The sequence below is a fragment of the Fringilla coelebs genome (assembly GCF_963513975.1).
Source record: "Fringilla coelebs genome assembly, chromosome: 28".
NCBI lineage: Eukaryota > Metazoa > Chordata > Aves > Passeriformes > Fringillidae > Fringilla > Fringilla coelebs.
The window spans coordinates 892,608-919,914 of record NC_140054.1 but is presented as its reverse complement, the minus strand read 5'-3'; the positions used below and the strand labels follow the sequence as shown (position 1 = coordinate 919,914).

The following is a 27,307-nucleotide window of genomic DNA, read 5'->3' as shown; positions in this document are numbered from 1 at the left end:
TGGACCAAACTTATAAAATGTGCCAACCCACGACCCCTGGTCCTTTTTTGGATGTAGCCTCTGGTGGGCTTTGTCTGCCCAAAAGGTACCTGAAGGCCCTTCAATAAAGATAACTGCTTTTTACTCCCATAATTTTGTCTGGGCTGTGTTTTTAGGTAGCCCCAAAAAGGCACCAACACCCTCTGCCATCCTCCTCCTCCTCGCAGAGCCCAGGACTCTGCTCTTCCAGCAGCACTTCCAGGGAACGGCGCCTTTGCTGGCAGGGAACGCCAGCTCCAAAGGAGGAACTTGGATGCTTCACTGCAAAAACAGCAGGGTGAGTTTGAGGTGAAATTCCTGGCCCCTGTTTTGTTCCTGAGGATTTTTGTAGGACAAAGCCCCCTCCTGCTCCTGATGGTCCTCTCCTGACACCCCGTGCCGGACACAGCACCGGGGCTCCCGTTTCCCATCTGGATGTGCTCAAAAAGCCCCCCAGTTTTGCTTTCTTTGTGATTGAGAAACCCAAAGGCCTCATGTGACTTTGTAGATGACTTCACACATTCAGAGAGCAGGAAGGAAGCCGAGCTGCTCTCACTTCGTGTTCCGTGGGGCGCCTGCAAATCCGACCTCATTAACTCAGGAGCGCTCAGAGGGACCCGAAAATGACCCCCCAAACCCCCCCTGAGCCCCCCAAATGCTGCTGCTTCAACATCAAGACAGCGACAGTGGCCCTGGGGATCTTCCACATGGTGAGTCCTGCATGGGGGACAGGAAAACAGAGGAGGAACCTCTCCAGGAGGTGCATTGTTGTGGTTCACAGGGTTCCCTGACACGGGAATGTTCTCTGTTCCCAAGAGGAAAACCCAGTGAGTTAAGAGGGATGAACAAAAGGTGATGGGGGGCAGGGAGAAGCAGAATTCACTGCACTGGGAGGGGATTTGAACAATTTTTTCTTGGCTCTGCCAATTGGAGCTCAGGGAAACTCACTCTGCTTCCTGTTTTTCTGCTCAGTGCAGGAGCTGCTACCTGAGCATATCCAGAACCTGCTGGGTGGGAATGGCAGCACTGGCAGTGGGAATGTGGGAATGGGGCACTGGAGGGATTTGGGAGCTGGATAAGCAGAGGATGATAGACAGAGCTGCCTCTTCTGGGTCTCTTTTGGTTTCCATTGGGATCGTGGCCATGTCTAGAAGCTGTTCAGGGCAGGGATGGCAGAGCAGGACAGCCCAGAGCCCCCTCTCTGCCACCCTCCTGGTGGTACTGAGGAGTTTTAGGTGTTTTCAACCGTCCTGAGGATGTGGTTTCTTGCATGGCTGGGTTATTAAAATAACCCTTGTGCTGCCCTGCCTGTGCACAGTCATGGTTTGGGAGCCCTGTGCACAGTCATGGTTTGGTAACAGGGCTGTCACAGGTTCTTGGGACAGCAGAGGGGAGCTGGGCACCTGCAGCCTGCAGAAATCCCATGGGAATGGCATCTCTGGCACAGGAAGGACATTCCATGGTCCCCCCACAGCTCTGGGTGTGCACAGTCAGGGTTTTGGGCCCTCGGGGTGATAATGGGGCTCTCACCACTCCTTGCCCAGCAGAGGGGCACTGGGGAGAGCTGCAGCCTGCAGAAATCCCATGGGAATGGCAGCTGTGGCACAGGAAGGGCATTCCAAGGTCCCCCCTCTTCCCTGAAGCAGCAGGAGCTGTACCATCCCTCTTGCCCTTGGAAAACAGGGGAATTTTTGGCCAGGTCGTGTCTTACTTTAAGAGCTATCACACAATACCCATAATTTTTCTCCCCTGGCTCTTCTCTCCCCTTCTGATGGTGCAGCTGCAGCTGGGCAGGGGGAAGGAAAGGGAAAAGCGGATTTATACCTTGGCTGATTTGCTCCATCAGTGCTGGGGCTTTGGATCAGGATAAATTCCTGCTGCAGGTCCAGGGATGAATCCCAGCCATGCTGGGTGACAGCAGTGCCACCAAAGAGCTCCCAGGCTCTGTGGCAGGGTCTTCTCCTCCCATAAATCAGCTCTGCCTCGCTGCTGATCTCTTCAGAGACAGCTGGAATAAATCCTGGGTGTTCTGGAACAGACAGGGAAGGAGGAGGGCAGTGAGGAGAGGACGGGGTGTGTGATCAGCAAAGCTCCACTGGTGTGGGGAGGTGACCTGCAGGTGCCTTTCAAGGACAGCACTGGGGAGTTTGTCCTGCTCCTCAGGCCTAAGGTGTTTGACAGAGAGATTTAAGATCAGGGCTGGGAACCTGCTCCAGTGCAGGAACAGAATTCCCTTCCTGCTGCTCCTTGCTTGGAGCCAGAGGAGCCTTGGGAAGCAGTGTCTGCACCTTGTCTGGCCTCAGCTGCCCTCCAGCCCCTCTTTTGGCAGCCCTGTAACTCACAGAGCAGAAATTCCCCTCTGAAACCCTCCCAGGCCCTGTCCTCACCTCTGGACATGACCCAGGTGAGCTCAGAGGGATTCACTAAACTCTCACCAGGCTGGGGCTGACCCCGGGGCCCCACAGAGCCTGAGCTGCTTCTCCTGGAGCAGTTCAACCAAGGAGGCAGCAGGAGAAGATGAAATGTGAAAGGAAACCAAATGAGAACTCAAAGCTCTCCTCACTTCACCCTCGGCTGCCACAAGAACCACTCGGAAATTCAAGGGGGAAAGGGAGAAGCTCTGACAGGGCAGTGTGTTTGGGGGTGCTCTTTGTGCTGGTGTCCCCAGAACACCCCAGCACCCAGAGCATCCTGTCCCTGTCCCCAGGGGCCCCTGTTCCCCATGGCTTCAAGCTCCCCTGGCAGAAACTCCTGCTGTGAAGCAGCAGAGGAGCAGCCTCGCACCAGGGCCACGTGCATGAAGATAAATCATCTGGAGATCAGTCAAGCTGCAAATATTTCAGAAAAAGAACGGCACAAAGTGACCTCTAAGAGCAGTTTAACCCCACTGCAGCTGCAGCAGGATTGTCCCCAGGGAATGGGGGCTCTGTGTGTCAGATTCTGCCTTCAAGACACCCTAATTTATCTCCCTTTGATTTAATGACTGGATTTATCTCAGTCCTACGTTATTTCATCATATCATGGAATCCCAGAATGTCCTGAGCCGGAAGGGACCCACAAGGATCCTCAAGTCCAGCTCCTGGCCCTGCCCAGAGCCCCCCCAAGCCCAGCCTGGGCATCCCTGGAGCTCTGGCAGCCTCGGGGCCGTGCCCATTCCCTGGGCAGCCTGGGCAGTGCCAGCAGCCTCTGGGGGAAGAACCTTGCCCTGATCTCCAGCCTGACCCACCCTGCTCCAACCCTTCATTTCCTGGGGATTCAAATTTCTTCCACGGAGAAATGTGAAGCTCCTTTTACAGACAGGCAGCAACAAAAGCTCCAGCTCCAGGAGATCAGGGAGGAAGGGCTGGAGAGAGGCTGGGAATGGAGCACCTGGAAGTGAAATCCTCTATTTTAAACCTGCATTTGTCCTGCTGGGGCATTGCAAAGGGAAAGGGAACTTGGTGTTTTTCTGTGTGAAATGAGAAGTTTTTGGTTTCTGCCGGAGCTGAGGGATGGATCTGCAGTGGGAGCAGCTGAGCAAGGAGTGCAGAGCAGGCACCACATCCATCCTTCTCCACCTTCCCCCAAAAGGCCCCTCTGCAGAGGGCTCATGCCTTGGATGTGCATTCCCTGCAGGAATAAGGAAGGCTCCCCACCCCAGCGTGCCAAAAGCAGCTGCAGAAGCGGTGCCCTGTGCTGGCCTGGCTCTCCATGCCCAGGGAAAGGCCTGGAGGTCTCTGCCTGCTCACAGATCTGCGCTTCTTTCTATGCAAAATGGAAAACTTAAAACCAACTTTTGCCTTTAAAGTCTCCTGAATCTCTCGGGCTGGGCTGGGGTTTCCTGCCATGTCCTTATCTTGTGTGACTGCACTTGGTCTGGGTTGTGTGGCTCACTTCCTCCAGCAAGGAAACCAGGGCTTTGTTTTGCTCTGGCAGACATCAGAGAGGGCTCCTCACACTCAGCTTCAGCCTCCAGACCTGCCGGATGGGATGGGGGAATTTGGGGTTTGCTGTCCCACTCTCACCCACTCCTCTTTCAGCACAAAACTGATTTGTAGGGCCCAGCTCATCCCCTTTGCTCAGGCCTCCTTTTAAGTGCAACCTGAAAAAGCAATTTCTGCCCGTATTTCCCAAGCTGGCAATTGAGGGGTTGGACCAACAGCAGGAATAAAGGAAGCAAAACACATTTGGCAGCCTGAACACAAAACCTCTCAGCCACCTTGCAGTCAGGTGTGATCTCCATGTGTCTTCATTAACAGATCCCTCTCCTCCCAAGGGGCACCAGCAGCTGTAAAGACACTTTGGATCGATGCAATTTCATCCTTGACAGGGTTCAGAGCTGCCCTGGGAGCTGAAATGCTGTTCCATTAAGCTGAACTCGTGTTAACTTTGTCGTGTCCTCGTGTAATGAGATCTGGATATTCCTCCTTTTCCTGCCAGCTCATGAGCAAATTGCAAAGTTCATTTACTTAATTGGAAAAAAGGGAAGACAGCAGAGTGACTCTTGAGCAAGCTGGTATCAGACAGGCCCAGGGTAAACCTGACACATCCTTCCTTCTCACTCAGACTCTGGACAGAATTTTAAATTGAGAGGGGCAGGGTGGACAGGGGCTCCTCACAGCCCAGCATGGCTTGGTGGGTGCTCGCTCTGGGAGCTGCAGCTGGGGGCTCAGAAAGTTGAGGAATTTGGTTTGAAATTATTTCTAGTTCTTCTGCAGCTGACACAGAGGCAGAGGGAGGGGCTGTGCTCAGCTCCTGTCACCTCCCAGCCTCGCTTCCCCTTTCAGGGCAAGGCAGAGCCTTCCCTCCCGTCGCTCCTTTGCAAGCACGGCTCCCCTGGCTGGGCATCCCCGCTGCCCAAGGTGTGTCTGGATCCCTCTGAAATCCCAGCCCCATCCTCTGCCCAGCCCCAGCCCGTGCAGCAGCTGGCTCTGCGCTGTTCCAGCAGCCCCAGTTTGCAAACACAAGCCCAGACCAGCCCAGACCACAGCGGTGCCACTTCCTCCTCACCCACGGCGCTGCTCAGGCTGTGGTTGAAGTGAAAGGTTGGTGCAGCTCTGCTGGAAAAATTGTTTCAGCTCTGCCTGAGCTGGTGCTGGTGTGGGTGGCAGATAGGGCCTGGCTTCTGCATCACTGTGGGGCCAGAGGGCTCGGGGTCACAGAGAGGGGCAGCTGGAGGGACCCCATGGGGTCACTGGTGCCCCTCCCTGCTCCAGCAGGGCACCCCATGGGGTCACTGGTGCCCCTCCCTGCTCCAGCAGGGCCATCCCACAGCAGAGTGTCCATGTGGCTCTGGAGTGTCCCAGGCAGGAGACTCCAGCCCCTCTCTGGGCACTGCCCAGGGCAGTTCTGCCTCCTGGGCAGGGGCAGCTCCTGGGCTCAGCCCTGCCCGTGGCTCTGGGACCATGGCTGGGCCTGGAGCAGAGCCTGGGGCTGCCCTGACCTCTGCACACAGGGACAGACAGGGACAGACAGACAGGGACACACAGGGATGGACAGGGATGGACAGGGACACACAGGGATGGACAGACAGGGACAGACAGGGATGGACAGGGACAGCCAGACAGGGACACACAGGGATGGACAGGGACACACAGGGATAGACAGGGATGGACAGGGATGGACAGGGACAGACAGACAGGGACACACAGGGATGGACAGGGACACACAGGGATGGACAGGGACAGACAGACAGGGACACACAGGGATGGACAGGGACAGACAGGGACACACAGGGATGGACAGACAGGGACACACAGGGATGGACAGGGACAGACAGGGACACACAGGGATGGACAGACAGGGACACACAGGGATGGACAGGGACACACAGACAGGCACAGTCAGGGACACAGAAGGACAGACAGGGACAGACACACAGGGACACAGAGGGACAGACAGGGACACACAGGGATGGACAGAGCAGCTGTGGCTGCCCCTGGATCCCTGGCAGAACCAGGCTGGACATTGAGGCTGGACATTGGGGCTGGGAGCACCTGGGACAGTGGGAGGTGTCCCTGCCATGGCAGGGGTGGGATGGGATGAGCTTTCCAATCCCATCCAGCCCATGGGCAAATCCCTTCCAATGTGGGCAATGGTTCCCACGTTTCCCATGGAGCAATATTCCCAAATATTCCTGTGGATGGGTTGGAGGCTGCTCTGCTCACCTCAGCCCCCAGTGCAGGGTGCAAACCCCTTCCTGCAGAGCTTTCCCAGGAAATGACCCAGCAGGGAATAACCCAGCATGTTCCATCCTTTCTGGGATTCCCTGATTCCATGGAGATCTCCTAAGCTGGGTTCAGACACCCCTGGCTGAGTGCAGGAGTTCAAGGCCAGGACTGAGCCCACAGCTCTGGCCCTCCCTCCATCTCCCAGCTCATTAAACTCCATACAGAATGAGCCCTGGAGGCTGGGGTTCGATGGGCCATTGGAAAACTTGGGGAAAATCATCCTGGTTCAATGTGAAAAAAAGAACATTTGGAGATTTTCCTCAAATAATAAAAGAAGGACAGTGATGGCTGTGTCATTGGAGTAGCACAGCTGCACTTACAAGGAGATCTTTCATATTTTTTGTGTTTCTTTTTTGCCCTTTGGAATACTGGTATTGCATTTTCCTCAACTCTGGAGCAAAACGAAATTTCAAAACATAAAACCAGGATAAAAACCATTGAAACAAAACTCACTGCCTCTGTCATTTCTCCATCTTCCTTCTGCTGGCAGTTAAATCCAAAATATTAATAAACTGAAAACTGTTGTCTCAGAATTTTCTTGGCATTTAAACCCTTTGTGTTTGGCTCACTTGGAGACTCATCCATCCAGCATTCCCTGGAAATAAATTCATTGCTGGGAATTTAGGCCAAGGTCCCTGAATTGGTTTTTTTTTTGCTTTGTTCTCCAGGTCATGAGCGTCCTGCTGTTGATCGAGTATTCCCTGGAGGTGGCCAACGGGAAGGGCTTCTGCAAAGACCTGGACAAGGATTACTACAGAATTGGTGGGTCCTGGGAATGCTGGGAAGCAGCTGTGGGGCAGGGAGGGATCCCTCAGTCTTGCATTGCTCCCTCTGCCTTTTCCATCAAAGAGTTTGGAATTGTGGGTCAAAAGCTTAGGAAGGAATTTAGGCTCTGTTTGGGGTTTGCTTTAGACCAAGGCTGTGTTGGAGATCAATGTGGAACCCAGAGAAGTTTTTATTTCAGAGGATCAGCCCAAACTCTGCAGCACCCACAGAATCCTTAAGCTCCCTCTGGAATTTCCTGTGGATTCCCCTGGCAATCCTGGTTTCCCTTCCTCTCCCTTTTCCCCAGCTGTAGATCATTCCAACCTCACACACACTCCTGACTTCCTTCACATTCTGGGCATTTCCAGGGAAACACTGAAGTGTCCCAGAAATCCTCAGTGGACAGAGGGGACAAATCCCACCGCACACTGATCCCAGGGATGTGTGGGCTGTGGGACACTGCCGCCAGCACACCAACACCCCTCCATGCCATGGAGCTGCTCCCATGGAGCCACTCCCATGTAGCAATTCATGTGGAACCATTCCCATGGAGTCATTCCTGTGGAACCATTGCCATGTAGCCATTCCCATGGGAGCCATCCCCGTGGGACCATTCCCATGGAGCTATTTCCATGGGGCCATTTCCATGGAGCCATTCCTGTGAAACCATTTCCATGGAGCCATTCCCATGGGGCCATTCCCATGTAGCAATTAATGTAGAACCATTTCCATGGGGCCATTTCCATGGGGCCATTCCCATGGAGCCATTCTCGTGGAACCATTCCCATGGAGCCATTGCCATGGGGCCATTCCCATGGAGCCATTGCCATGGGGTCATTCCCATGTAGCCATTCCTGTGAACCCATTCCCATGGGAGCCATCCCCATGGAGCCATTCCCATGGGAGCCATTCCCATGGGAGCCATCCCCATGGAGCCATTCCCATGGAGCCATTCCCATGGAGCCATTGCCATGGGGCCATTCCCAAGGAACCATTCCCATGGGGCCATTCCCGTGGAGCCATTCCCATGGAGCCATTCCCAAGGAACCATTCCCATGGAGCCATTGTCATGGAGCCATTGCCATGGGGCCATTCCCATGGAGCCATTCCCATGGAGCCATTCCCAAGGAACCATTCCCATGGAGCCATTGTCATGGAGCCATTGCCATGGGGCCATTCCCATGGAGCCATTCCCATGGAGCCATTGCCATGGGGCCATTGCCATGGAGCCATTCCCATGGAACCATTCCCATGGAGCCATTGCCATGGGGCCATTCCCATGTAGCGATTAATGTGGAACCATTCCCATGGGACCATTTCCATGGAGCCATTCCCATGTAACCATTCCCATGGAGCCATTCCCATGGAGCTATTCCTGTGAAACCATTCCCATGGAGCCATTCCCATGGAAGCATTCCCATGGATCTCCTGCCTCTCAGCTGGATAGAGCCCCACCACCCCTCCCTCCCCCTGGCCCCCCATTCCCAGATTTTTCCAGCCCCTGGTGTATTTTTCCAGAACATTGGAAGAGGCAGCCAAGCTGTCCCATAGCTCACAATTCCTGAAGGATTGAATTGGATCCTGAAGGATCCAGCTCAGATCCTTGAAAAGACCTGGAGCTGTCTCATGAGGTGCCATCTAAAAAACCAAAGCCCTCAAGTATTGCCCAACCAGGATGTTCTGCTGGAGCTGTTTAGAAACAAGTGCAGGGGTTTTCCTTTCTTGAGTCATTTTCTGTGAAAAACCACAAGCTGAGAGAACCCTGGGAGCAAAAGCAGGAACTCAGGCTCCCTCCCTGCCCCATCCATGCCCACAGATAGAAAACACAACCCCTGCCAGCCAGGAATTGCTGATCCCTGGTTTTCCAGAGGCTGTTCCTGGGCTGAAAACTCCCTGTACTTGGAGAAAAAGGAGGCTGAGTACAGACTCTTGCACATTCCAAACGCTCCTGTCCACAGGACAGGAGTCAGAAATAGGGAAAAGCACTAAACCAGGAATAGGCACAGCCTGGTGAAGTTATAAAAGCTGGCTTCAGGTTTTTCCAAGGAAAGAGGCACACTAGGATCCCCCAGGGCTGTTTGGCATCAGCACTCAAAGGTTTGGTTTATCCAACAGAATCATGGAATGTCTGGATTGGAAGGGACTTAAATCACCTGGTTCCAAGGGGAAGGGCATCAGCAGTGAGCAAAAATTGGGAATTTGGGTGAGTCCTGCTGATAGGAACCTGAGCAAGGGGCAGTGCGATGGTTCCCACATTTCCCATGGAGCAATATTCCTAAATATTCCTGTGGATAGGTTGGAGGCTGCTCTGCTCAGCTCAGCCTCCAGTGCAGGGTGGAAACCCCATCCTGCAGAGCTTTCCCAGGAAATGACCCAGCAGGGAATGACCCAGCAGGCTCCAGAGCCAGGGCTGGGAACAGCACAAGGAAACTGGGAGCATCCATCCATCCATCCATCCATCCATCCATCCATCCATCCATCCATCCATCCATCCCACATCCATCCATCCATCCATCCATCCATCCATCCATCCATCCATCCATCCATCATCCATCCATCCATCCATCCATCATCCATCCATCCATCCATCCATCCATCCATCCATCCATCCATCCATCATCCATCCATCCATCCATCCATCCATCCATCCATCCATCCATCCCTCATCCATCCATCCCTCATCCATCCATCCATCCATCCCTCATCCATCCATCCATCCATCCATCCATCCATCCATCCATCCACCCATCCATCCATCCATCCATCCATCCACCCATCCATCCATCCATCCATCCATCCATCCATCCATCCATCCATCCCCCATCCATCCATCCATCCATCCATCCATCCATCCATCCATCCATCCATCCATTCCTGTAAAACGTGTTCCCACTTCCAGTTTTTCATGGGAATTGAAGAACTCGATGCAATTGTGACCTCAAGGGTTTCCTTCCTCTTTCAGGGTTTGGTTGTTTTGCTGTTTCGTGGGAAGTTTTTGGGTTGGTTTTTGGTTTGGGTTGGGTTGGGTTGTTGCTTTTTTATTTTTTTATGTTTGGGAGTTTTATTTGTTTGGTTGGTTTTCTGGTTTTTGTTTGGTTGTTTTTTGGTTTATTTAGGGGTTTTGTTTGTTTGTGTATTTGGGTTTTTTGTTTGCTTGGATTTTTTTTGGTTTTTCGGGTTTTTTTGTTTGTTGGTTTGGGGTTTTGTTTGTTTACAATTTTGGGTTTTTGTTTGGGATTTTTGTTTTGGTTTTGGTTGGTTTCTTGTTTGTTGGTTTGGATTCTTGTTTGTTTGGGGTTTTTTATTTTTGTTTGGCTTTTTGTTTGTTTGGGGCCTTTGTTTTGTTTCTTTGAAGGGGGTTGGGAATTTTTTTTTTTGTTGTGTTTTTTGTTTTTTTTTTGTCCATGGCACCAACCCACCCCTGCTGCCAGCAGGGAGGATAACTCTGTTGTCTGGGAACAAACATGAGGCAGCCAGCTCATGGAAAGTTGTTTTCCCTTGGTTTTCCTTTTCTTTCCATCCCTTTGTGTTCATGGGGGTTTTGTTTGGGGATGTTGATCCAGGTTCTGCTTGGAAAATCCAGCTGGGCAATTAGCTGGCAATGGCCACTTCCCAATTAATTAGGGATCGTGCCAGAGAGCCGGAGCAGCAGCCCATGGAGAGAGAGAGGCAGGAAAATGTGGCTGTGCTGGACCCCAGAAAATCCTGGGATAAGGAGAGAAATCCTCTCTGGGCAAACTCCCGAGTGCTGGTGCTGGGCAGAACCCAGGGAAAAAGGCTTTGGGAATTTGGGTTTTAATGGGATTGACTCCTTTAGGGAAAAGGCTTTGGGATTTGGGTTTTAATGGAGTTGGGATTGACTCCTTTAGGGAAAAGGCTTTGGGAATTTGGGGTTTAATTGGTTGGGATTGACTCCTTTAGGGAAAAGGCTTTGGGAATTTGGGTTTTAATTGGTTGGGATTGACTCCTTTAGGGAAAAGGCTTTGGGAGGTTGAGCTTTAATGGGATTGACTCCTTTAGGGAAAAGGCTTTGGGAATTTGGGCTTCAATGGGATTGGTTCCTTTAGGGAAAAGGTTTTGGGAGTCTGGCTTTTAATGGGATTGGGATTGGCTCCTTCAGGGCTGGTCCCACAAAGGCTGAGTTTGGCTCCTTTTTTAAGAGCTGTTTTGGTTTTAGGCTGTTCCTTGTTAATCTTTGGCTCTTTGTGCTCAACATCCCAGCCTTGGTTCCACTCCCCTGCTCCTCAAAGCTGGGGTTGTTGTTTTGCCTTGGAATTCCAATTGGAATTCTCTTTCCCACACCTGTGGGAGCAGAAGGAAAGCAGCAGTGGCTGCCCTTGGAGGGAGCTGCCCTTTGTGTTCCTGATTTTCTCCAGGAGACAAAGCCCTTTCCCCCTCTCCCTCGGGGTTTGCTGGGTTTGGGGGTTCTCTCTTCATTGTTTACAGAGATTTCCTCCTCCTCCTCTGGGTCTCAATCCCCACGGCCTGGGGAGGAGCAGCCATCAAAGAGCAGTCATCCAGGCCACAATTTCCTTTCCTACCTGGGATATTGTGGTCTCAGAGGTGTCCAACGTTGTGTTTTAATGGATTTTATGTTTAATTATTTTATATTTACTGGATTGTTGATCCCAGTTCCATCTCAGCATTGTTCTGAGTTCATGGAATTAATCACTTTAATCAATTTATGTTTTTATAAATTTATATTTATATTAATGAATCACTTTATATTACTTCTGTTGTTCTGAATTAATGGAATCGAGACTTTATAACCTGCTCTGGAAAATGACATCAAGGCCACACTGTCCTTTCCTGCTCAGATATTGTGCTCTCAGAGCTCTCAGTGCTGAGTTTAATGGGGTTTGTGTTTAATCCCTTCATATTTCCTGAATTATTGATCCCAGTCCCACCCAGTGCTGTTCTGAATTCACTGGGGTTTTATCAGCTTATGAGGAAAATCCTTTCCCTTGCTTTGCACCATCACAGCCCTCCTTTCCTGGTGCAGGGTGAGTGGATCATTAGGATCATTCCCTCTATCCCACAGCTCCAGATGGCTCCATTTCCCCTCCAGATCAATTTTTCTGGTTCCTGGGGGATTGCAGCCTCCCCAGAGGGTTTTTCCCCCAAGCCTGGGGAAGGAAGAGGCTCCTCGTGCTGGGGGAGGAAGTGCTGGGCAGGGCTTCTTTGCCCACTGAAAGTTTCCCATCAGCAAAGTTCATTTCTGGAGGAGATTTAAAGAGAGACAGCAGGGGAATTGGAAATCTCTTTTGTATCAATTGAAAGGAATTTAAATTGCATTTAAATGAACTCTGTCAGCAGGGGGAGGATGGGAGGGGTGGCACTGCTGCTGCCACCTGCCCAGATGCAGCTCAGGAAAGGTTTTCAATAAACCTGGAATTGTTCCAGAGCTTCTCAGTGATATTATCAGTCCTTTCTGGATCTGGGGGTAGATTTGTGTCCCTTTCCCCTAGGGGGAACCTTTGCATTTCCCCCTAAAACCAGCAAATGTCCAAATTCTGATAAAATTATCTTTGTTGGGGTCAACTGCCTGAGAAAGAGGGACAGGTTTCTCTGCCTTGACTTCTTTAGGAATGATTTTATCCTCTTGGAAACAACAACAACAACAACAACAAAAAAAAAAAAAAAAAAAAAAACCAACAAAAAACCAAACCCCCCCCCCAAAAAAAACCCAAAAAAACCCAAAAAACCAAACCAAAAAACCAAAAAAAAACCAAACAAAAAACCAAACCAAACCAAAACAAAGAAGAAAAAAACCCCAAAACCCTCAAAAATCCCCAAACCAACCAACCAAAAATCAATATATTTAATTAAGAAATATTCACTGAAATAAAGAATATCCACTTCTAGAAAGGAAATAAAGGATGATTTGAGATCTGCCCAAACATTGAGATCTTCCCTCACCAAAGGGGCTCCAAAGCTCCAGGTGAATGCTCAGAGCTGGGGGAGATGGAGATGAATTTTCCTGGGAAAAAAAAGGGGATATGGAGCAGTTAAGGATTTCAGAGCAGCTGGAATGTGACAGGGATTCTACAGGCACAATTCCCAGGGTTCTTTATGAAAACAGTGGGAGCATGATGGATAAAACAGAGTCAGACACTGGATTTATTCATGGTTGTGTGGAATATCCTCAGCTGGAAGGGACCCCCAAGGACCATCAGTCCTGTGGGAAGGATCAGCTGCTTTAAAAAAAAGACAGAAAAATTAAAAGTTTGGCTCTTTTCTAGCAGAATTAAAGCCTTTCTTGAAGCACTTAGGAATTGAACAACCCAAATTAGCAAGTGGTGATTTAAACTCAGGTGAAACAGAAGGAAAGGAGTTGGAGGAAGCTCTGAGGAAGGTTGTGCAGAGACAGACCAAAAAAAGCAGCAGAGTTTTGCCTCTGGCGAGATGAATCAGCAGCAGGGCAGGCTGTGATTCCAGGAGGGAAAGTTGTTTCCAGGCAAAGGTTGAGCAGGAGCTCTGTGGATATAAAAGATGATCCCCTGCACCCAAATCAGCTGCCAAAAATCACCCTAAACCCCCTCACGTGGCATTTTTGAGGTGTCCCTTGCATCCCACAGCTGCAGAGTTGGGGGAGAGATCCCCCTGACCTGAGAGGTAAAAATTTATGCTCTTCTCTGAGAGATTCTGAAGATCCTTCACCATTTCACTGATGGTTCCTTTCACCATTTCACTGATGGTTCCTTTCACAATTTCACTGATGGTTCCTTTCACCATTTCACTGATGGTTCCTTTATCTGCTTTTCAGCCTCTAAATAATTCCCAGCTCAGAGCTATGAGCCAAAAGCCCTCTGGGTTTTTTTAATTCTTCATTTTGTAGCCTAGGGTATTTAACATTTCAGGCCTTGGTTACCCCAAGCTCACAACCCACAGTGTCTGGTGGATACAGGAACTTCAAAGAGGGATAAAAATGGGTTCAAAAAGGGAAAAGAGGGTTAATTCCAGCTGCATGGCAATAATTCCTGCCCAGACACAATTCTTTGTGGCAGGTTGAACCCTCCCTTAGGGGTGCAATGGAATTGGGACATTTTTGGTGATGTGGTGATTGCTTTTATCATTTTTATCCTTTTCAGCTGATATCACCACCAGTTTCCTGCTGATCCTCATGTTGTTTGTCATCAGCTTCCACCTCCTGCTCGGGGTGCTCAAGGTACGTTTCCCACAAATGACACTCAGGGTTTGGAAACTGCTCACTGGAATTGTGGTCAAAAAAAGCAGGAAAACCTCCCAGAATCACACAGGGAAAAAGGCAGATAGAAATCCCAGAATCACAAAATCTCACAGGAAAAAAGTGAGATAGAAATCCCAGAATCACACAGGGAAAAAAGGCAGATAGAAATCCCAGAATCACAAAATCACACACGGGAAAAAAGGGAGATAGAAATCCCAGAATCACACGGGAAAAAAGGCAGATAGAAATCCCAGAATCACAAAATCACACAGGAAAAAAGGTAAATAAAAATCCCCGAGTCACAAAATCACACGGAAAAAAAGGGAGATAGAAATCCCAGACTCACACAGGTTAAAAAGGCAGATAAAAATCCCAGAATCACAAAATCACACAGGAAAAAAGGCAGATAAAAATCCCAGAATCACAAAATCACACAGAAAAAATGCAGATAGAAATCCCAGAATCACAAAATCACACACAGGAAAAAAGGCAGATAGAAATCCCAGAATCACACAGGAAAAAAAGGCAGATAGAAATACCAGAATCACAAAATCACACACAGGAAAAAAGGCAGATAGAAATCCCAGAATCACAAAATCACACAGGAAAAAAGGTAAATAAAAATCCCAGAGTCACAAAATCACACAGGAAAAAAGGCAGATAAATATCGCAGGATCACAAAATCACACAGGAAAAAAGGCAGATAGAAATCCCAGAATCACAAAATCACACAGGAAAAAAGGGAGTTAGAAATCCCAGAATCACACAGGAAAAAAGGCAGATAACAATGTCTCCTGGTTCCAGAGTGGGAGAGGAACTGGTTTGAAGCCTCAGGTTCCTGGGAAAAGCTTCAAACACCCAGATTGACCAAATCTGGGCAGCATTTCCATCGGGGCTGCATTTGGTGTTAAATGAAGGAGATTTTATGATTGAGAAAGGTTTTCTTTCCTCATTTCCTTTCCCTGTTGCAAGTCAGAGAGAGCTGTCAGTGCCCTGCTGCAGTGGGGACTCGTTTCCCAGGGCAGGAGGAGGAATGAGCAGGCCTGGGGCTGGAAACCCCAGGAATCTGATGGCAGATTAAACATTAAACACCACCCAAATAAGCCAGTCCTCCCTCTGCAGAGGTGAATTTCAGGGACAGTCAGATGACAGCTCTGATGGGAAGTGCCAATGTCACAGAGTGAGAATTCACAGGAATTTTCCAAAGGGGTGAAAGAAAAATCAGCTTTGATGACTTTCTCTGGATCAGTTGTCACTGATATCAGAAATTCCAGGGAAGTGTTAATTCTTGGAGCACCATCTAAGGTGCTCCATTCCAGGTGTTGCCAGCTGGTTTCATTTCCCACTTGGAATGAAAATAACCATTCTATATCACGGTTATATAAAATAACCAGCACTGCTTTTCCTCCTCAGAAGAGGGAGCGGCTCCTGATCCCCTTCCTGGCTCTGCAAGTCATCGATTTCCTCCTCAGCCTCCTGACCATGTTCAGCTCCTACATCCAGGTGCCAGCCATCATCTCCGTGTCCTCCCTGGGCCACACGGTGGGTGACAGCTCCTCTCTGGGGACTCTGGGGGGTGACAGCTCCTCCTCCTTGTTGGAACCCCGGGCACTGAGAATTCCAGACTTTCTGTGCTGCCAGGCACTGACCCCCAGAGAACACTGCACTGACCTGAGGCTGTGGAGAAGCTTCCAGAATGGAATGATGGAACTGGGATTGTGGGTGTGGGGTTTGAATAGAAGGGTGTGATATCACAGGGTGGGAAACTCAGAGTTTGGGGTTTAGAATGTAGAAATAGATATGGGGCAAGATGGAGGTTTTGGGGTGGAGACTGCTCCTTCTCCTTCTCCTTCTCCTTCTCCTTCTCCTTCTCCTTCTCCTTCTCCTTCTCCTTCTCCTTCTCCTTCTCCTTCTCCTTCTCCTTCTCCTTCTCCTTCTCCTTCTCCTTCTCCTTCCCCTTCCCCTTCCCCTTCCCCTTCCCCTTCCCCTTCCCCTTCCCCTTCCCCTTCCCCTTCCCCTTCCCCTTCCCCTTCCCCTTCTCCTCCATGGGTTTGGGTGTTTTTGTATATTTGGATAAAAAGTCCCCATGGTGGTCCATGGGTAGTTGGTTATTGGGTTAAAAGTGAAAATAATTAAGGTGTCATTTCTTAATTGGACAGTTTATCCTTCAAAAGGCCTTGCAGAGAGAGATGGGGCTCCATTTTCAGTGTGTCAGAGTGAAGTGCTGCAGAACTCAGGGTTTGTGGGACTGTGACAGAGATAAGAACTAACAAACATCTGAGTCCAAATGAGAAATACCATGTCACAATTTAACCCCAACCTTGGCAGAAAAGAAGCCAAGATTCCTCACCCCCTGGGAACTCCTGGTGTTCCTGAGGTGGGGAATGCATGGAATAGAGGATCCTTCCCTTGGGGCGTGGTTCTTCATGGAATCATTGAGGCTGGAATGAAGCATCTGTACCCCAGGCTGTGGTTTGTCATGGAATCCTTTAGGTTGGAAAAGACCTTCAGGATCCTGGAAGGTTGGAATGAAGGATCTTTACCCCAGGCTGGGGTTCTTCATGGAATCATTTAGCTTGGAGTAAAGGATCATTACCTTGGGCTGCAATCCTTCATGGAATCATTCAGGGTGGAAAAGACCTTCAGGATCCTGAAGGGTTGGAATAAAGGATCGTTATCTTGGGCTGTGGCTTGTCATGGAATCCTTTCATTTGGAAAAGACATTTAGGATCCTGATTCCAGATGTGAGGTGGTTTCTCATGGCTAGACAGGATACAATCCTTGGAGGCTGAAGGAAGCCAGTGGCAGCTGGGATATTTATCTCCCCCTGTCTTGAAATGTTGATTTCCTCCTGGCTTTGAGGGAGGTGGCTCTGGGTGTGCCCCCCACAGGAGGGGTTTGCTGGTGATGCCTCAGGTTTGGCTTTTCTGTTTTTCACATTCTGTGCTGCTTTGGTGTGTGGGTATGAGCTTCATATTATGGGATGGTGAGCTCTCTGCCCAGAACAGGGAGACAAAACAATTCCTGCTCCAGCTGGGCACCAAGGACAAATGAGCCAAATCTCAGCCCAGGAGCACAAACCCCGTGGGCTGGAGAGAGAAAAACAAGCAGGGTGGGACTGCAGGGGCTGGGGCTGGGATGGGACAATGAACTGCAAGGTGCAAATGGAGCAGAGCTGATCCCAGTGACAGACCCCGTGATCTCATTCATTTTTGTGGCCAGTTTGGGTCATGCTGCCCAAAGTGGATCTATTCAGACCTCTTAATAAATCCCTGCTTTATTCTTCAGCCCTGTCTAGTCTCTGTTCTAGGGCAGCCTGCACAAGGCATCACTGGAGATAAACTGAGATTGTCACTGCCCAGGCCAGAGCTCAGATGAAGCCCCACAAACAGTTTGCTCACTCTTTGGGCCAGCAGAAGGGAAGCACTGGGTTGAATTTATGGGAATTTGGACTCTGTGTGAACCAGCCACAGGCTCTGTGTAAAGTGTGAATAATGTGCAGAAGTGACCCAATCCTGTGATTGTATCCCAATTCCTGTCCCCTCAGCAGGGCCACTCCAGGACTCCCCTGCTGGTGCTGCAGCTGCTGGATTTCTGCCTGAGCATCCTCACCCTGTGCAGCTCCTACATGGAGGTGCCCACCTACCTCAGCCTCAAGGCTGTGGACAGTGAGGTAAGTCTGGAGCCAGCTCTGCTCATTCCCCACCCTGGGAACTCTTCTAAATTCCCATTCCATGGCTGTGCAGCTCCTCTGGAGCATCCAGAACTGCTCAGTCTGACATATTCCCATCACTGCTCCTGACTGACAGCTCCCGTGTTCCTTAAAAATACACCTTGTTCCTCCTTGTAGGAATCTGATGGATGCAAATTGCAGAGCAAAGTGATTCAGGTGGAGCTGCCTGCATGGAAAATGCCTCAAATTTCATCTTTATTAAACACTCATATTTAATAAGTCCCACCCCAGTGTTGTTATGAATTCCTGGAATCATGACATTCCCAGGGAAGGATGGAGACACTGATTTAAGGCCCATGTTTCTCCCTCCAGAGAAAAGAGCAGGAAAATCCCAGGCTGCTGGCAAAAGAGGAAATTAAAATTTTAAAAGTTCATTTAAACAGGGCTTTGCCTAAGGAGTGGAAACAATATCCCTGTGATCCTGCTGCCAGTGAAAATCCCTCATTCCTTGCTCTGCCTGAACCTTGGGTGCCCCTGGCAGAGGGAACAAGTGCTCTGGGCTGAGACCTGAGGGGTTTGGGCTGAGACCTGAATGGTTTGGGCTGAGACCTGAGTGATTTGGGCTGAGACCTGAATGGTTTGGGCTGAGACCTGAGTGGTTTGGGCTGAGACTTGAGTGATTTGGGCTGAGACCTGAATGGTTTGGGCTGAGACCTGAGTGCTCTGGGCTCAGACCTGAATGGTTTGGGCTGAGACCTGAGTGGTTTGGGCTGAGATCTGAGTGCTCTGGGCTCAGACCTGAATGGTTTGGGCTGAGATCTGAGTGCTCTGGGCTCAGACCTGAATGGTTTGGGCTGAGATTTGAATGGTTTGGGCTGAGATTTGAGTGGTTTGGGCTGAGACCTGAGTGGTTTGGGCTGAGATCTGAGTGGTTTGGGCTCAGACCCTCTCTCTTTCCCCCCAGGGCTCTTTGCCAGCCCTGGAGAAGCTGCCAGCAGAGGAATATGCCAAAGTGATGATCACCTTCACCATCGCCTTCGTGGCTGTGCTCATCCTCAAGGTAAAGGCTCTGAAGTGAGGCTTGCCCAGGAAAACTCAGCTTTAATCCTCTCCCAGATCTGCCCTGTTGGGCCCTCCTCGGGTGTGGGAAACTTTGAGATAAGAAATGCTGACTTAGAAATGCCATGGAATAGAACAGACACTGTTGAGAGAGAAGTGGAATAGAAATAAGTTTTAAAGGATGGCCTTGCAAATAGGGCTAGAGACTTTGGAGAAATAGAACTATGAAAGATGCATTGCAGTGGGACCCACGAGGAGTAATTTGAGATAATTGGCTTTAAGGCATCTCCAGCACGGTGTGGCTAAAGCTGGTAGGCCAAGAAATGCTTATAATATATTTATTAATTAGGAAATAGCTGGCTTCTGATTGTGGTAGCATGAATTATAACATCTGTATTGTCTCACCTTTCACATGAGACTGAAAATGAAATAAAAGTTTTTAAAGCCCCTCTCAGTTACCCCATCTGTGGGTCAGAAAAAAGCTTAATCCAACACTCAGGCACAGTGGGAGCTGTGCCTCCATATGGTTTACCCAAACCCCTGGTTTTACTCCTCTGTGTGAGTCACCAAGCAAAATCCCTCTTACATCCCCAAATTATCACTGTCCATTCCTGTCTAGAAGGAGAAAAAGGCTGAAAAAACCACAGCAAAATCCTCTGCTGTAAAGAGCCCAAGTAAATGAGATTATTGAGCAGCAGGGGAGATCTCTCATGGGGTGAGTGGCTGTGTCCTCTCTGATGGGAGCAGGGTTCTCCCCCCTGACACTCCCAAAGGAAATTAAAACCAGGAGCTAAACCCTGCTGGTGCCTCAGGAAGCTCCACTAGAGAGGGGTTTTATTCTTTTATTGCTTCAGCAGCTCAGAGAACTGATTTTTCACCTTCAGCCCCATGAAGAGAACCAGAATCTTGCAGGTGCTTGGACAGAAAGTGCTGCTTGTGATCCGGGAATAATTTCACATTCCAAGCCCTCCAGGTGGGCCAGATAAGGCAGTGGGCAGTGGAGAGTTTTGTGTGGATGCATTTAAAGCATGGCTTTAAAATCTCCTTTAATATTTGCATGGAGTGTGCAGCTGGAGTGGAGATAACCCCGAGCCCCAGCTGGCAGGAATCTCCCTGACCTGGCACATGGATTAATTGGAATTTTCCACAGCTCTACCCACAAAAGGCTGGACTTGCAGAGGGTTTTTGTAACAGGGCGGATGGGGTGGGATAACAAAACCCCAAAAAGCCATCAGGACCCCCGTCCTTTAATCCCAGTGCCAATCCCTCCCCTCTCCCATGGGTAAAACCCCATGGAATTCTCTCCCAGCTCAGGGCAGCGTGGGGCTGGCTCTGCATTACCTGTGGGGGCAGAACCAGTTCAAAATTCCATGGAAAAAATCTTCCAAGGGCAGGGTGGGGCTGGGGCTGTGGGACTCCAGTGGGAACAGGATCAGTTGTTTGAAATTCCTTGGAAAAAGTCTTCCCAGGGCAGGGTGATGCTGCCATTGCACCATTAGGGCAATTCCCCCTGCACCCATGGGTGATCCTAAATCCATGGGGTGAGCTGGGCTGCAGGCACCCTCAGGTCCATCTCACTCCCACTGTCCCAGGTGCTCCAGCCTGGCCTTGGACACTTCCAGGGATGGCAGGTGGGCAAATATTCCAATAATCTTCATCTCACTTTGGAGTCAGAAAGAGCTCCAGCACCACGGGGATAAAAAAGCAGAAATTAAGGGGAATAAAATATTCCTTGTCATTTTGATTTATTTCAAAATCAAAATCGGGAAGTGCATTCCTTTTTATATTATTTAAATATATTTCAAAATCAAAATGGGGGAATGCATTCCTTTGTCATATAATTTTGATATATTTTAAAACCAAAATCAAGGAATGCGTTCCTTTGTTGAGTGATTTTTATTTATGTCAAAAGCAAAACTGGGGAATGCATTCCTTTGTCGTATGATTTGATTTCAAAACCAAAATCAGGGAGTGCATTTCTTTCCTGTGTAGTTTTTATTTCAAAACCAAAATCAAGGAATGCGTTCCGTTGTTGAGTGATTTTTATTTACGTCAAAACCAAAACTGAGGAATGCATTCCTCTGTTGTACAATTTTATTTCAAAACCAAAATCAGGGAATGAAGTCCTTTGATTTTATTTCAAAACCAAACTCAGGCAATGCATTCCTTTGCTGTGTAGTTTTTATTCATTTCTTAGATTTATTTTTTAGATTTTTAGGATTTTTAGGATTTTTTTTCCATGGATGAATGGAGGTTTCTACCCAGTTTCTAGACAGCTCCAGGTTTACTCTCTGGATGAAGAGGCTTTGGAAGCAGGAAGAGTTTTGCAACATTCCCAAAAGATGCTCAAAGTTTGGATTTATCTCCGATCTCTGGAATGTTGAGATTGACTTTTTTCACCTCAAATATTTCATTTTTTTCTCTCTTTCTCTTGGTTTGGTGCCAACACAAAGAGCCCTCATTGTCCTGGGCGTGCTCAGCTGCACAGCCTGGGTTTGGGATCTGTGGCTCCCTGTGTTCCCTGAAAATCCCAACTGCTCCCAGCCCCTTCCCAGGCCAACACAAACACCAGGCACACGACTGGTGCTGCTCAGAGCAGGGAAAATATTGATTTAACAGGGCCAGCCCCACAGACCCCGCTTATTTCCCTGGGCCACAGCCCCTCAATCAGCCCTTTTTCCTCAGAAAATGGATAAATCTCCATTTATTGCATGGATAAATCTCCATTTATTGCATGGATAAATCTCCATTTATTGCATGGATAAATCCGTGGGGTGCCAGGAGGTCCTGTCAGGGAAGTGCAAAAATGGGATTTTTGCTGAATGAAGGGATTTTTGGGGCAGTGCTTGGATCTCTGTGGTGCCTCTGGTGCTTTCCTGAGGCATCCAGACTTTGTAACCTGCTCTGGAAAATGACATCAAAACCTTGATTTCCTTTCCTACCTGGGATATTGTGATCTCAGAGGTGTCCTATGCTGTGTTTTAATGGATTTTATGTTTAATCCCTTTATATTTACTGGATTGTTGATCCCAGTCCCATCCCAACACTGGGATGGGATTATTTTAAGTTTAATCATTTTATATTTACTGGATTTCCAGTCCCACCTCAGTGTTTTGAATTAATGGAATCCAGACTTCATAACCTGCTCTGAAAAATGACATCAAGACCACAATTTCCTTTCCTACCTTGGGATATTGTGATCTCAGAGGTCTCAATGTTGTGTTTTAATAGATTTTGATGTTTAATCACTTTTTACTTACTGGATTATTGATCCCAGTTCCATCCCAGCATTGTTCTGAATTCATGGAATTAATCAATTTAATCAATGTATATATTTATAAATTTATATTTATATCAATGAATCACTTTATAGCACTTTTGTTGTTCTGAATTGATGGAATCCAGACTTTATAACCTGCTCTGGAAAATGACATCAAGGCCACAATTTCCTTTCCTACCTGGGATATTGTGATCTCAGAGGTGTCCAATGTTGTGTTTTAATGGATTTTATGTTTAATTATTTTATATTTACTGGACTGTTGATCCCAGTCCCATCCCAGCATTGTTCTGAATTCATGGAATTAATCACTTTAATCAATTTATATATTTATAAATTTATATTAATGCATCACTTTATAGCACTTTTATTGTTCTGAATTGATGGAATTCAGACTTTATAACCTGCTCTGGAAAATGACATCAAGGCCACAATTTCCTTTCCTGCTCAGGTGCTCTCAGAGCTCTCAGTGCTGAGTTTAATGGGGTTTGTGTTTAATCCCTTCACATTTCCTGAATTATTGATCCCAGTCCCACCCAGTGCTGTTCTGAATCCATCCCATTCCCAGGGAAGGATGGACACACTGATTTAGGGCCCTGGGATCGTGGTCTCAAACCTCTCCCTGCAGAGAAAAGAGCAGGAAAATCCCAGGCTGGTGGCCAAAGGGGAAATGCCCTTTTTGCCCTGCAGTGCCATGGGAAAATGCCCTTTTCCTTCCCTTTTCCCTCTTTTCCAGGCCTACATGTTCAAGTGTGTCCTGAGCTGCTTCAAATTCATCAAAGCCAGCAGGAGGGAGGAGGTGAAGGTGGAGCCACACGCAGTGGAAAAGGTGAGGAAAAGTGAATTTACCCCTGAAAGTGGACCCAAAACAGTGGAAAAGGTGAGGAAAAATTAATTTTTTAATTCCACAGGCAGTGGAAAAGCGAGTTTTCTCTGGGATAAGTCAGCCCTGCAGCTCCACCAGCAGAGTTCCTACAGTAAAAGGATCAGCCAAAAATCCCCCAGGAATTGCACTTGCACTTCCACAAGTGGAAAAGGGGTGTAAAAGGGAATTTATTCCTGAAAATGGACTCAAAAGCAGTGGGAGAGGAGAGGAAAAGTGAATTTATGCCACTTTTAGGAATCCTTTAGACTGGAGATCCTCATCTCTGCTTTTTCGGGATCTGAGAGAATTTCCAACCCTTCACATCCCCAGTAGCAAGTGCTAATAATCAGTTTTTAATTACAATATATCCATTTAATTTTACTTCTTTATTTTCTGCATAAAATCTTTAAAGTCCATGCGCAAGGAAGGTGAAACTCAGGCACGACAGATAAATGGGAATGGATTCCCTGTGATCCCTGATCCAGGAATTTGGGGACAATTCCAGCTGGACTTTCGTTTCCAAAGCTAAAAATGTTTAAAATCAGCTTTTTCTTCTCTTTCCTGTCTGAGGGTTTGGGATTTTCAGTGTTGTAAGGATGGGTGGGAAGGAAAGAAGGAGGGACATGGAATTCTGAGGGATAGGGAATGGTGAGATGGAATGCTGAGGGTGGGGAATGGTGAGGGGATGGAATGATGGGGGATGTGGAATGATGGGGGATAGGGAATGGTGAGGGGATGGAATGATGGGGAATAGGGAATGGTGAGGACAGGGAATGCTGAGGGGATGTGGAATAATGGGGGATAGGGAATGGTGAGGATAGGGAAGGCTGAGGGGATGGAATGATGTGGGACAGGGAATGGTGAGAACAAGGAATGGTGAGGGGTTGGAATGGTGAGGACAGGGAATGCTGAGGGACAGGGAATGCTGAGATAGGGAATGGTGAGGACAGGGAATGATGGGGGATGTGGAATGATGGGGGATAGGGAATGGTGAGGGGATAGGGAATGGTGAGGACAGGGAATGCTGAGGGTGGGGAATGGTGAGGGATAGGGAATGGTTAGGGGATGTGGAATGATGGGGGATGTGGAATGGTGAGGGATAGGGAATGGTGAGAGGATGTGGAATGATGGGGGCATAAGGAATGGTGAGAACAGGGAATGGTGGGGGGAAAGAATGATGGGGGATGTGGAATGCTGAGGGAATAGGGAATGGTGAGGGATAGGGAATGGTGAGGGGATGTGGAATGATGAGGATGTGGAATGCTGAGGGGATAGGGAATGGTGAGGGCAGGGAATGCTGAGGGGATGTGGAATGATGAGGATGTGGAATCTGAGGGGATAGGGAATGGTGGGGGGATGTGCAATGATGGGGGATAGGGAATGGTGAGGGATAGGGAATGGTGAGGGATAGGGAATGATGGGGGATGTGGAATGATGGGGGATGTGGAATGCTGAGGGGATAGGGAATGGTGGGGGGATAAGGAATAGTGAGGACAGGGAATGCTGAGGGGATGTGGAATGATGGGGGCATAGGGAATGATGGGGGATGTGGAATGCTGAGGGGATAGGGAATGGTGAGGGATAGGGAATGGTGAGGGATAGGGAATGGTGAGGGATGGAATGATGGGGGATGTGGAATGCTGAGGGGATAGGGAATGGTGAGGGATAGGGAATGGTGAGGGGATAAGGAATGGTGAGGGATAGGGAATGGTGAGGGATGGAATGATGGGGGATGTGGAATGCTGAGGGGATAGGGAATGGTGAGGGACAGGGAATGCTGAGGGGATAGGGAATGATGGGGGCATAGGAAATGGTGAGGACAGGGAATGGTGAGGGGGATGTGGAATGCTGAGGGATGGAATGATGTGGGATGTGGAATGCTGAGGGGATAGGGAATGGTGAGGGACAGGGAATGCTGAGGGTGGGGAATGCTGTGGTTTGGCTTTTCTCTGCTGGGCCCTCCCTTGCCAGCAGCGTGCCCCAGCTGTGCAAAATTCCTCAGCTTTCCTTGGGAATGAGGTTTGGTTCTGCACGTTCAGGAACCTTCAGCCATTCATTGTCCGGGGAATGGGGGTGCTGGCACTGGCACGAGGTGCATCCAAACCCTGCTGGATTTCTGCCCTTTGTGCCCTAAATCCCAAGTGGTTCTTTGTCCCTGCTTGGAACCAGGCAGAGGAACCCTGATCTGCAGATAAAACCAACTCTACAGTCTGTAAAATTGTAAAGCTGCTCTGATTTCTTTCAGGGTTGGATGCAAAAAGACACGTGTACCTCTGAGAATTCCTGAGTCTAGTTTATCCCCTAACCTGTTGCATATGCATAAAGTTTCACGATAGGCTCATGCATATTTATTTCCCAGCCTCATTTCATATTAAAACTGTCTCATCAGTTTTTATGAGCCCGTGCAGCTCTCTAGTAACGTCGCTGTGTCTGCAACTTAGCTTTAGTTTTCCTTTCAAGGTCGGTGGGGCCCCTCCTTATCTCTCTTTAGTTTAGAAACTTGTATTTTTTTTAAGTAACTTTAATTTTTTTGTTGTTTTCCTGTAGGTTTTTTGTGAGCACAGGAAGCTAGTCGATTAAATAAGTTTAGCAAGCCATAGACTAAACGAGTTGAAACAGCACTTTTCAGCTAAATCTAAAATTAGTGTCTACTTTAAATTAAATTTCTAATTGTTTGTCTCAAGCCTCCAGGATGAATTCCCTGTGATCCCATAACCTTTGATCTCTTCCAGGCCGTGCTGCCATCCTATGAGGAAGCCCTGGAATTGCCTTCCAAGGATTGCCCCCCTCCCTACGTGGCCATCTGAGCCCAGCCTGGGGGGGAGCTGACCCTGGGTGCAGCCCCAGCCCCCACCCAGAGCAGTTCCCAGCCTTTTCCAGCCACATCCTGCCAGGGAACTGCTGGAGCCTTGTCCCACCCTGGCACCCCAAATTCCTGACTCTGGCACCCCAAGTTCCTGATCCTGGCACCCCCAATTCCTGACTCTGGCACCCCAAGTTCCTGACCCTGGCACCTCGATTTCCTGGTTCTGCCACCTCAATTTCCTGACTCTGGCACCCCAAATTCCTGACTCTAGCACCTCCGTTTCCTGACCTTGGCACTCCAAGTTCCTGACCCTGGCACCTCAATTTTCTGACCGTGGCACCCCAAATTCCCAACTCTGGCACCCCAAATTCCTGACTCTGGCACCCCAAATTCCCAACTCTGGCACGCCAAATTCCTGACCCTGGCACCCCAAATTCCCGACTCTGGCACCTCAATTTCCTGACCCTGGCACCCCAAATTCCCGACTCTGGCTCCTCAATTTCCTGACCCTGGCACCCCAAATTCCTGACCCTGGCTCTGGTTGCCATCCCTGGAATCTGGGATTTGGCTGCTGAGGGTGTGGGGCTGGCCTGAGCCCTGCCAGCTTCGCTCTGTGCCATGGTGGTTCTCCTCTGGCTCAGCAGGGAGACCTTCAGGAAGTGGGATTAAGGGATTGTCCTGGTTGAGGGCAACTTGGGAGAAAAACTTTTAAAGGGGTTTCTTCTAGAAAAACAAATTCAAGTGGTTCCTCCCCTAACTAGCTTGGGAAAAAGATTTCCTTGGAGAAAAGTGGGGAAAAAAACTGTTTATTTAATAGACAAAGCATTCATCAGCACAAAAAATGAACAATATTAAACAATAAAACTTCTTGCTGCTCCAAAAGAGATGACAAATTGAAAATATCCCCTCTGTGGGCTGTATCTTGGCTCACTCAGTGTCTTATCGTCCCTCCAGCCAAAATGGAAAATGGAAATGTTCCATGGGACATGGAAGGAAAATGGAAATGTTCCCTGGAAATGGAAAGTTCCATGGAACATGTAAGGAAAATGGAAATGTTCCCTGGAAATGGAAATGTTCCATGGGACATGGAAGGAAAATGGAAATGTTCCATGGGACATGGAAGGAAAATGGAAATGTTCCATGGAAATGGAAATGTTCCATGGGACATGGAAATCCCATGTCAAACTACAACAGGGATGAATGGGGAAGGAGTTTTCTCTGGGATAGCCCAGCCCTGCAGCTCCACCAGCCAGAATTCCTACAGCAAAGGGATCCACCAAAAATCCCCCAGGGACTCCAGCCCTCACCCTGTCTGCTTGTGGTGATGGACACCACTCAGAATATCCAGCTCTGCTGTTTCCCACCTGAGTGGGGGCTTTTTTCTGTGCTTTTATGTCACTTGGAAGATGAGTTCCAATTAAAATAAAAATGTTAATGGCTTCTAAA

General features: G+C 48.8%; 1 protein-coding gene across 4 annotated transcripts; it reads left to right on the top strand.

Moving 5' to 3' along the window:
* The first annotated feature begins 565 nt into the window (after window positions 1–565).
* Window positions 566–27,307, top strand: LAPTM5 (lysosomal protein transmembrane 5). 4 transcript variants are annotated; one of them, XM_084222697.1, is made up of 8 exons: window positions 566–728; window positions 6,896–6,989; window positions 14,084–14,160; window positions 15,595–15,684; window positions 17,729–17,854; window positions 18,819–18,914; window positions 22,927–23,070; window positions 25,788–27,307. In XM_084222697.1, exons 1-8 carry the CDS (start codon window positions 642–644, stop codon window positions 25,860–25,862), a joined length of 789 nt encoding a protein of 262 aa, XP_084078823.1. In that variant the 5' UTR covers window positions 566–641; the 3' UTR covers window positions 25,863–27,307. The 4 variants fall into 4 exon arrangements, with proteins under 4 accessions (XP_084078823.1, XP_084078822.1, XP_084078824.1 ...); XM_084222696.1 differs by having other exon boundaries at window positions 15,595–15,723; window positions 17,732–17,854; XM_084222698.1 differs by having other exon boundaries at window positions 15,595–15,723; window positions 22,927–23,019.